The sequence below is a fragment of the Octopus bimaculoides genome, chromosome 3 (assembly GCF_001194135.2).
Source record: "Octopus bimaculoides isolate UCB-OBI-ISO-001 chromosome 3, ASM119413v2, whole genome shotgun sequence".
NCBI classification, from domain to species: domain Eukaryota; kingdom Metazoa; phylum Mollusca; class Cephalopoda; order Octopoda; family Octopodidae; genus Octopus; species Octopus bimaculoides.
The window spans coordinates 35,199,874-35,211,441 of NC_068983.1; the positions used below are offsets into that span (position 1 = coordinate 35,199,874).

The following is an 11,568-nucleotide window of genomic DNA, read 5'->3' on the forward strand; positions in this document are numbered from 1 at the left end:
TGGGGAAACTAAAGATAAAACAGTGTACGTAATATTTCAATGAACCACGGAATGTATTAAAATATCATTAATTTAGTTTATTACTCTAAAGGTCTGTAATCCATTACAAAGTTAAAGAATCAATATTACCAATGTTACAATTGATATTAAGGTGTTGAGTTGGGAGAAATGGTGCTTAATTTCTTACATCTACATTTTGAGTTAGAATCACACCAGAATCAGCTTTACATGTCTGATTTCCAGTTTTATTAAAAATAGAATCAGTTTGGACTTGAGTCTAACCAAAAGATATCAATCAATATCCTAACAAGCATTTTGGTAAAGAGTCGGCAAAAGTGTCAGCAAATTTAATCAAATAATTAGCAGCATTTACTATCCTTATCATTTCTCACTATTCTGAATTTAAATCATGCTAGGATAAACTGTCATTTATATTTCCAGGGTCAATAAGTGTTAGTAAAGTGATCCAACCAACTTTTAACATCACCGTTACAAAAATGATGTCATTCCTAATAAAAAGTATTCAATGTTTTAATCTGTACTCTGTCTTATTGATATAGGTAACAAACCAAAATATAAATTGACTGGTGGTCGAGATTTGTGGTCCGGAAAATTGAAAACGCTTAGTGGATCGGAATACTTGACAACATGTGCCTACTCTCTCCCTGAATGGACATTGAACACGATCTGCTCCAATTTTGGTTTCAAGTAAATAATTTATTAATTTATTACGAGTATTTTTATATTCATTTATTACAAGTATCTATATATTGATTTATTACAATACGTTTTATATTTAAACTGTTAAAAATAATAGCTGTCTAAAGTAATCTTTTCATTTTCTTTATATTACCACTCCTCTGCAGCACATATAGAATGAGACATGCACGATCCAGCTATAAAATTGCAACGGACTGCCACTGAGTGGGTTCTAGTTTTTTTGTGGCGCCTTCTGTAGCATATTCATTGTGCGTCGCCATCTTTATCTGCTGCTTCAGGCGTTGAGAACTTTTGTACTCGGTGCCCGCTTGTTCCACTGTTGGAATTTTTGCAGATTAGTCATTTTTAGTCTGGGTCCTTGTCCTCGACCTTCTAAACCAGGAGTTCAGAACTTCTGGTGATATCGCCTTCAGAGGCATTGGTCCACACAAGCCTCTCCATCACAAAAAGGAGCGATAATCAGGGGGACCATGAAAACAAGAGTGGGGGTCACTTCCTGGAAGCTTGAGGTTCACCTTAAACAAATCCATGCTTTGGAACTTTCTTCTACTCCAGTTGTCTTTTACTCCAAAACAACTCTTACAAAGCCCAAGGGCGATAGGGAATGGATGACGGGAGCATGTTTTGGAGAAACGTGAAGCTTCAGGTCCTGAACCTGCCGGCTGGGGGTGAATGTTTGATGGGCACTTTCCTAAGTTCCAGTGACTACTTAAAATTCCTGTCCTGTATTCGTGTCTGGGCTGGCCCTTTAGAAATATCGCTGCCCACCTCAATCGAGAAAGATATTATAAAAGGCAAGCTAAACGAAGTCGCCACAACTGCCCGGTTGGGAAACCACACCTGGCAGGTCAACATGTTTCGGCCATCATGTGATCGAAACAACAAGAAACTTGAGACTAAACAATATGATCTTTGGAGCATGGAATGTTAGAACTTTTCTCAACATTGACATCACTGAGTTAGTCTGAAAAGGACTGACTGGGCTCAATGTGGACATAACACCCTTAAGTAAAACACAGCTTTCAGGAGAAGGAAGAATAGAAGAAACTGGTTCTGGCTATATATTCTTTTGAGAAGGTAAGGATGAATTGGAGGGAAGAGTCTAAGGAATCGGTTTTGCTATTAAGACTTGCACCATGCAAGACCATCACATAACAACAACGAACGACAAATGACTCTTCAGTTAATACTTCCTAATGAGAGTTACATCACTTTAATTTCTGCTAATATTCCAACTATTGATTCTGATCAAGGAGTAAAGGATCAATTTTAGCAATAACTAGGTAATATCATTGTCAGTACACCACCAACGGACAAATTCTAGTTACTAGGGGATTTCACTGCAAGGGTAGGAAAGGACCGTCGCCTATGGCAAAATGTCATCGGTAAAGAAGGCGTCGAATATTGCAAATCCAATTCCTGCTACTAGGAATGTAATTTATTCACCACGAATACTCAATTTCAACTTCCAGCTTGCTTCAAGCCCACATGGGTGCATCCTCGATCTAAACACTGGCATTAAATAGACTTTGCCATCATAAGGCAAAAAGACAAAAGAGACGTACTCGTCACAGAATTGGGCCTTAATTCCGACGACTGCTAGATAGATCCACGCCTTGTCACTACACGCATGAGAATCACCATTCATAAAGACCAAGAATGCAACATCAACCATCATCTCGTAGAAAATATGACATCTCAAAACTCCAGAACCGTGCCACTGTAACCACCTTTGAAACCAAAATAAGCCTGGAATTTATTTCTAATTAAGTAAACGACGAGTTATCGATGAAGAACGGGGGACCATTCGCGAAATTGTAACAGAAACAACAAACACTATCATCCTCTTCAGCAAGACCAAAAACCAGGACTGGTTTGATGAAAACAATTATGAAATCAACAACCTGATTGAAACAAAAAGAATGTTCAATTGACTCATGAACAAGACTGAAGATCCAAACTAAAAAAGAAAAGCATTTCCTAAAGCTAAACGAGTGTGTCAAACAAAACTAAGAGAAGTGCAGAACATTTGGTGGCAACAAAAAGCAGTCGAACTTCAGGGATATGTAGGTGCACGTGATCTCAGTAATTTCTATGCCGGAAAACAATTCTTTGGACCAATACGAACATCAACTGGATCCTTTCGAGCAGCTGACAATACAAACAAGCTGACCGATTCACAAGACATACTCCTACGCTATAAGGAATATTTCTCCCCACTTCTAAATAGAAACTCGAACACAGCTGAGAAATTTCCCCAGAAACGTTCTAAACCATCCTCCTCAGCTGTGGATGAGCAGGAGGCCTATTTTTCATGAATTCAAGCAAACTATGGAGCAAGTGAGATGAAGGAAGTTTCCAGGCCCAGATAATATCCGTTTCGAGCTGATCAAACATGGAAGTTTACCCTTGTAAACCCTCACTTCACCCTCATGCTAGAGATATGAGAATCCTAACAAGTTCCTAAAGAATGAAAAGATGCATTTATAATAACGATCTTCAAACAAAATGATCGAAAAGCTTGTGGGAACTACAGAGGAATATCATTACTTTCCATCATTGGACACGTGTTTGCTAAGATTCTTCCAAAGCGGCTACAGACCGTAGCCGAAAAGATCATACCAGAATTTCAATGTGAATTTTGTGCCTCTCGTGGCATAGTTGATATGATTTCCTGCGCAAGGCAGCTCCAAGAGAAAAACAGGGAACAACATAAGCCCATTTCCTTGATTTCTATGATTTAGAAGAGGCCTCTGATAACGTCCCAAGAGCTGCTATGTTTTGGATATCCTGGTCACTTTGTCTCTCTGGTTCAACAATGCATGACAATATTTCTGGACGGTATTCCACCAAACCATGCTGTCAGAAGAATTTCTAATCATGTGCTGACTAGAACAAGGATGAGTCTTGGCACCTACGCTATTCTCCTTGTATCTGACTGCAATTCTCCACGAAGTTCCTCCAGGCAATCCAAGAGTTGACATGAAATATCGATACGGCGGATGTTTTCTAATCTTCAGTTGACTTCGATTTACACATCTAACCAACATGCAACATATCTCAGAACTTCAATACGCTGATGACAGTGCTGTCCTCTGTTATTCGGAAAAACTCCAACAGTCATGCATACACATGTTCTCGATAATCTTTCTAATAAGATTATTTTATTAATGACTATTTTAATGCAGAGCCAGAATCTTTCAGGTGCCTGCACTAAACGGTCCTTTATTTTAAATACTTCCTGAACAATGGTGACCCCCATTGAGATGATGTTTATCAGTCTCCCTTTCATCAACACTTCAAATATAATAGTACATGAGATTTAAATCTGATTTATTACATTATTCTAAAGATTGTTGAACGTCCATTCTTGGGAAACGTGAGCTTTGTGAGAAGGTACTGAGTGTTATTGAAGCACGTGTGGCCTTCCATAGCGTACTTCTGGTATCCAGGGCTAAACAACTGTTTCCAGCACTACAACGTATCCAGCAGCATTAATTCGAGGCTCTATGGAAAGATATAAGCTGACATGGCATTACATTCGTTACTCAGACGACCGTTACTAAAACAATCCCAGACGCTGGATGCTTAGTGTGCAACACTATGGGGACATCAAAAGGATCTGCACTTAACCAGTCGTCATTTCTCGTTTTAAAATTTTGGTCCTGGTCGAAGTCTTCCGTATTAGAGATGAAACAATGTACGCCATGTTCGAAGGGAGTTTTTAACCTCGTTAAGTAACTACCATCTGACAAGGATCAAACTGTATTCTTGTATCTTTGCAGGCATGAATAGGTCTTTCCTCAGCATTTATGACTTGTAGAGAAAGACCTCTCGAACCACAATTCTGACTTTCTGTGGCGAAATCAATTTTCCGGGATCATCATCGACAAAATCTTGAACCTGCAGGACGAATTGTGATGTTCTTATATTGCCAGAATGTTTAGGATTTTTTTACTCTTTGATACAGTTGAAATATTCCCATCAGCGGCTTCTAATTCCAATCGAACTTGGGGTATAAAAAATCCTCCACATATAAGACAGCTGTCAATTTCTAAGTCGCTGTGTTCCGTATATATGGCAATGATGCTAGAATATTATTTCATTTCATGTGTGAGAATTTTATCTGCCATAGAGTATCAGAAAAAAATGGAAGCATTTTACTTTTCTTGGGAGTAATATACTGATAGCTAATTGTCCTCAAATACACCTCGCATTCCGTATAGATACACCTAAAGACACACACGTATACATTGCGGAAACACTCATGCTGATAGCAATGAAATGTATCTTTTCTATGAAGCAATGCAAAACACTTGCAAGTCATATAGAAACAAGATATAATTATAAAAGTCTCTTTTCAAATAAAACCTATACTATATAGAAAGGAAACAAAGGAAATGAAAATAAGGTATTAATCTCTTGACCCCATGTTCACGAATTCGAACTTTATGACAGCAAAACACCAAATTCTGTCCCACATTAAGTTACAAAACATAAAAATAAGAATGTTTCATTTCTATTTCTTGGATGTTGAGTATCCATCAGTAAAATATTACTCCAATTGCCACCCCGGAACCCCGATGTAAAGTTGCTCTAATGAATAGACTCAATGCATACATAAGTAATGCACACCTTACTTCATTGCTGAGTAATTAGCTGTAAGAAAGACATCAGTTAGTAAAACAATTGATCCTGCAAGTAGTCTAACCCACATTAGTGTTAGTGAGCATGAAAAACGGTTGTAAAACGCTATCATAAAATATGAAATAGGAAACGAATAATGAAATGTAAATACCACGATTTTGTTTTCTAATTTAAAGCGGAACTTCATATTCGAAAAGGAAAAGCGAATACATTACAGGAGATTACATCTACTGCTATTATTATCGATATGGCTCTTTGAATTGTTATAAGAGTTCTTGTGAGCAGTGTCATTGCAATGTGCCTTATGTGTTCTGTTCTAATACAAGTAAGTACAGTATTTCTCTTTGCTGGTATAATATGAGAATATAAATGCAATGAACAATTTAACTTGAATCTATAATGCAGTTTACATTCAATATTTTGTTTTAAGCTACTAATACTTCAGTATAAGCTACTTCAGTACCGGCCTCAGTTGTAGGTTCTGAGAGAAATATGTTGATCTAGAGATGAAAGCGTCAAATCTCGATGGATGATTCACACGTCATACATTTTCGATATACTGTAGCTTGTTTCCAACGGTCAGGTTAGACTCCTGTAGAGAAGTAGAGATTGAAATAATTGTTGAGTAAAGGTTTGAAGTGAATTCAGGTACTTCTGCTGTTACCATCAATATATGCAAGATGATGGATCCGAAAGGATGGTAGGTGATAGACTGATAGCTTTAGAGGAGTTGTGTCAAGCATTTTCACTGTGAAGTTGGCTGCAAATCAGGAAAGCGAAAATAGAACCTGCATCTTCGGGATTACTAATCACGGATCCATCGTTGTTGTGAAGTGGATGTTAAGATTCTTTAAACTTAGTAGATAACTCTTTGGCAAGGGACCAGAAGAATCGGTTGCAGTCTTTGAGACGAAATAGCTTGAGAGTTGTGTGATGGATGACGACAGCTTTAGTTGTTCCCACTGTGGTATTGCAAGTGTTGCATTACTGGGTAAATGTCACTGAGTTTTAGAAGGTGAGGGAACCTCTTCATGTATTGTTTATACCGTTTGTTTGATTAGTTTTGGGAGAGTTATTTCCAGCTCAAGTATTCTATACCTGATATCGTTCTTTAAATCCTATCCTCTTAGGCATGTTCTTGGAATCATATACACTATTGCAATACGTTGTCATCTGCTCCAAGCTGAAGACATATTTCTATCTTAGAGAGGATGTAAATACATCAGCAGTTCAGATGAAGAAAACCTGTTTAAGCTCTAAATATATAATCGTTAAGTAGCCAGTCATATCAGCTATCATTAATTTCAGCTTCTTACAAGAAAATAAGATTACAAGATTATAATAAGGTTTAAACACGTCAAATATTTATTTATTTAAAGAATATTTCATGACAATTTATTTATATTTTCTGTTTTCTATTTCCGCATCTTCAGCATGTCCACTTGGTAAAGTGAGCTGTCCTTCAAGTCGCAATGAAACCAATTCTACAAATACGTGTATTTTCAAAGAAAGTATATGTGATGGACAACCTGACTGTGATGATCATAGCGATGAAGAAAATTGTGGTAAGCAAAGAAATTTCCATTTTTTTAATGTAATATTTGATGAAGCATCAAATTTTTACTACCTTATATTTCCATAAAATCTTATATCTTCTTTATTAATTTATGAAAATTATTACATTTCAAAATAAAATATAAACAGGAATATTTTACTTCATATGTATCAATGCAAGCAACCACTTCCAATTCTACCAATCCAAAAGACTAAATCTTATTGTTTGTTTCTAGAAAGATATTTAGGATTTAAAACAGCTTTTAAAATAACATGAGACAGTTTATACTATTTGCAAATAGAAGAAATAGGGAACTGAACTATTTCGTGGAAAGCACTAAGTTTAAGAGGGAAACTGAAATAGCTGGATTGACAACAAGAATAAAGTAAACATGATGTCTTACATAACAAAATGGCATTGGAAATAGAAAAAATTCAACTGGAAAATGAAACAAATGATTATAGTTAAAGTGAGAAACAGCATAAATTCTTCCTCGATTGATTCATCGTCAACAGGTCCATTCGTCGCCTGTATTCAAGTCAGAATCCCACAAGGTCGGTTATTAGATGGGATTACATCAAGATGTTGAACCAACATTAAAAAATACAGACGTCCCTCTTTCCCTTGGTATTCGGGTGACGGGTTTAATAAGAATAGGAATAGACTGCAAACATTTGGGTTTACAAATGCAAACACTTGGGACTGATAAGTTGTATTTGATGATCTGCTTTGTTTCGAAGACAAAAGTTAGAAGTATTACATGAAAAAAATTAAATGTGTTTTCTGAAATATGAAAATAATTTGTTTTTTTTTTATATATATATATTAATGCTTACAAGAATTATACTGTGCCATAATGAACCAGAGAGAATATTAAGAGAAAATTCTCAGAGAGATTAACAATCAAAGCAACATTCTTGTAAACTAAAGACTATATTATTTCTCGGTTTGCAAAAGTGTAATATCAATTGTGTATGATTTGTGTTAAATTACTTGCTGTATGTTATGTCAAAACGTATGCGTCTTGTTACAAAACTTATGTGTAAGTTTAGGCACCTGTTTATTGAGTGTATTAACAAGTTAGTTATTAGCTCTCGTTTCAAACTGAAATTTCTTGTTGGTGTACAGTATGAAGGGTTTTCTGAAAACGAGGACTGTGCCCTAGATTTTTGGTTGTGGTTAACGTTAATATAGCCTTGACATTTGAATACTATTTAAGTACTCACGGAAGGCGAGCTTATCGTACCCTTCTTCGCGCGTCACCATATCCCCATATTGCAGCGTGACAATATTACCTCCCACACGCCCAGAGTCACCATGGACTTCCTGCGTCAACACATCAGAACCATGCCCTGGCCGGCTTTCAGCCCGGATTTGAATCCATTAAAACACCTGTGAGATGAAATCCAGAGACGGTCGAACCAGGTGGTCCCAAGGCCGACAATTCATATGGAACTGGAGGCAGCTTTCCTCAGTGTGTGGGCGCAGGTGCCAATGGCTTTTGTGAATCGCCTCATACACTCCATGTACCGATGGTGTATGGCCGTATGAACATCCAAGGTGGGCATACACGGTATGAGCATAATCACGCCCTACAATCTCGGTGAACTGGAACCGACCACTAGCAGAACACATGTCAAAGATCTACAGACTATAGTCAAAGTGCATCGAAGAAATTGACTTCATCAGATTTATCGAAATTTATCTCTGACATAATGAAATTAAAATATATTTCACAGTCACACACGCTTCGCGTTCCTTTTGCGTTTCAGTGTATTGTGTCCTGGGGCTCCGACGAACGAATTTTGTGCAAGGAATTGACCAACACCGAACTATCCTAGCCGTTTCCCAAGAAGCATTTAGTGATCCAGCTGCTTCATTTACCTCTTCAAGCTGTTCGGATTATCATGGTATTTGAAAGAAGGGAAACACGACTTTGAAGTGGAATTTGAATCCATTTTCTCATATTGCTACACAGGAAACTTCATTCTTCGTGAAGTAAATCAGCTGAATTGCTAAATACTAAATAAAAATTATAATAGTTTCAAATGCAAATTGAAGCAGTATCGAGGTTAACAAAACTGCGACGATAATTACGATCACGAAGATAAGACAGAAAATTTTGTATAAAGTTAATTATACCATCTTTAGTATTTGACTAAGACACTTAGTACGCCTAATGTGGTAGCGAGGAGAAAGACTCTACGCATTTGTTTTCCCTGTTAGAAACATCAGGAAAATCTCTTCAAATTTTTCTTTGCCATCTTAGTAATACGAAACATTGAATATCTAACCTTAGATATGTCTCAGAACAAATGTTATGGTAAGAGCTTGAAAGTCCTTGATCGTAAATCTGCTGAATCGAGACGAAACCGAGACTATACAACAACAATGACAACAACTGCAGCAGCAGCAACAACAACAGCAATAACAATAAAATGTGAAAGGTTACCTTACAAGATTTCATGTGAGCAATAAGAATAATCTGTTTTATTTGATTTTCTATGTTCAGATAGCTGTACAGACAACCAGTGGCAATGCAGAAATAAGAAGTGCATCGAGAAAGACCTTCGCTGCGACGGTAATAAAGACTGTGATGACGGCTCAGATGAATTCCATTGCTGTAAGTAGAAACAACTTGTACGCTTTTTTTTTAATTTTTATATACCAACCATTAATAGGGAGATTACATTTAGGGCGGGTCGTAATAGTGACTTCCGATTTTCTCGGTCACCGAACAACACTTCTCTGTCATATTGTGCCAGAGGAAAGAACTACATGAAGTCGAGATGGTAATAAAGATATTACTACTATGACTATATTTTAAGTCCTGTATGAAGTTTTAGTCGCCACATGGTTAGAATGTTGCACTCACGATCGCAAGAGCACGACTTCGATTCCGAGCAATGCGTTGTGTTCTTGAATAAAACACTTCATTTCACGATGTTCCGGTTCTCTCAGTGCTATAACTGAATAGACATGCGACAGACTGGTGTCTTGTTCAGAGCGGTCGGTGCATTCTTAGATTACATCATTGAAAAAAACTCGCTATCTTCAGGTAAATTTTTAAAGTTTAGAAATAATACATTTCTAAATCTCTCAGAGAGATTTATGCAGTAGTGATACGATGATGTAGTTGTATGCTGTCAACTTAATGTGACAGTCCCCTGAAGGGAATAATACTACTGTTAGTTAGACCTAGGAAGCTGCACTGCTTTCTGTCGACCTTGACACATTTCCTGTGTCCTTATGTTTACAAGTGGGAGACAAGCACCTCCACCCTTGTAAACATAAGGACACAGGAAATGTGTCAAGGCCGACAGAAAGCAGTGCAGCTTCCTAGGTCTAACCAACAGTAGTATTATTCCCTTCAGGGGACTGTCACATTAAGTTGACAGCCTATAACTAAATTTTTAAAGTATAAACAAGTAAGGCAGAAATAGAAGATGACCAGAAGGTGACCAGTTCACCTGGATAACCATGGTGAACACGTAAAATGTTGAGAACATTCAATCGAACACAAATGGCAACTAGTTCAAAACTAGTTATTTTTCAGTTTGCAATCTTAATTAGTTTACAGCTGTCGTAATGGATTAAACAGAACAGGTGGAGGGACATGGGATGGAGTGTGGATGAAGAAGTCACAGGATATGTGACGAAAGATTTCAAGACGTAGAACATAAAATGCTAATAATAATATAAATATAAAGTGAAGTACGGATATATAGTGGGTGTGTTTGCTTAGCAAAACAGAAAGGAAATTACCATTCAAAATGTGACAATATCTGTTTTAACGCACGATTTCATATAAATAATCTTGCAAAACAAATGCATAAACTTAAAAGAGAAATGTTTATTCAAGTAAGTCATAGAAATAAAAAGCAAATTAAAGTGTTAGAGCTGTACAGACTGCTGCCAATCTTCCTACAGTAGCGCACGCACATATTCTGATACATATACATAAAATTATAATGTTTCTGTTAAATATATATTATAAGCACTTTAAATACGCCTAGATAGCATCCATCCACTGTATCTTGATGCATACATGAGGACATCAGTATTTCTTCATATATGCATATATAATCGTATATGAACACGCGCCAACGTGCGCACACACACACAAACACTCACACAAATGCACACACACAAATACGCACATGACAAACACACACATCACAAACGCACACAAACCACAACACACATACACGCAAACGCACACACAAACACAAAATGCACACAAAAACAAACACACACAAACAGAACACAAAGAAACACAGCAACACATATGAATGCCTATATCTACAAATATATAGACATCCTCAGTACGTTGATATATGCATAGAGCACATAACAGACACACGTGTGCTTTGTATCTGTGTTTGTCCTCCGATCCAGTACACAACCGGTGCTGATGAGTTTACATTCCAGTAGCCTAGTGGTTCGGCATAAAGACCAATATAGTTAATAGCAGGCTTTTTCTAAGAAAAAGAAGCATTGGCGTCGACAAATTCGACTGAAAATTGTTCAAGGTGGTGTCCTAGCATGGCCGCAGTCTGATGATTGAAACAAGTTAAAAATAAAAGATATATATATATTTACACATACAGATATACATACACAGGCGCGCATTTCTAGATCGGAAG

At 37.0% G+C, this 11,568-nt stretch overlaps 2 protein-coding genes across 2 annotated transcripts in view; one reads left to right on the top strand and one right to left on the bottom strand.

Annotated features, from left to right (window-relative positions):
• LOC106877509 (uncharacterized) overlaps nucleotides 1-11,568 on the bottom strand; it is a 224,977-nt gene that overhangs the window by 132,529 nt on the left and 80,880 nt on the right. The gene's annotated exons all lie outside the window — the stretch shown is intronic.
• Nucleotides 1-11,568, top strand: part of LOC106877512 (atrial natriuretic peptide-converting enzyme) — a 40,284-nt gene that overhangs the window by 12,695 nt on the left and 16,021 nt on the right. Inside the window, exons 3-6 of the mRNA XM_014926438.2 lie at nucleotides 561-708; nucleotides 5,544-5,692; nucleotides 6,801-6,932; nucleotides 9,435-9,545. Coding sequence (XP_014781924.1) covers nucleotides 561-708; nucleotides 5,544-5,692; nucleotides 6,801-6,932; nucleotides 9,435-9,545 — 540 coding nt within the window. The remainder of the gene's footprint in view (nucleotides 1-560; nucleotides 709-5,543; nucleotides 5,693-6,800; nucleotides 6,933-9,434; nucleotides 9,546-11,568) is intronic.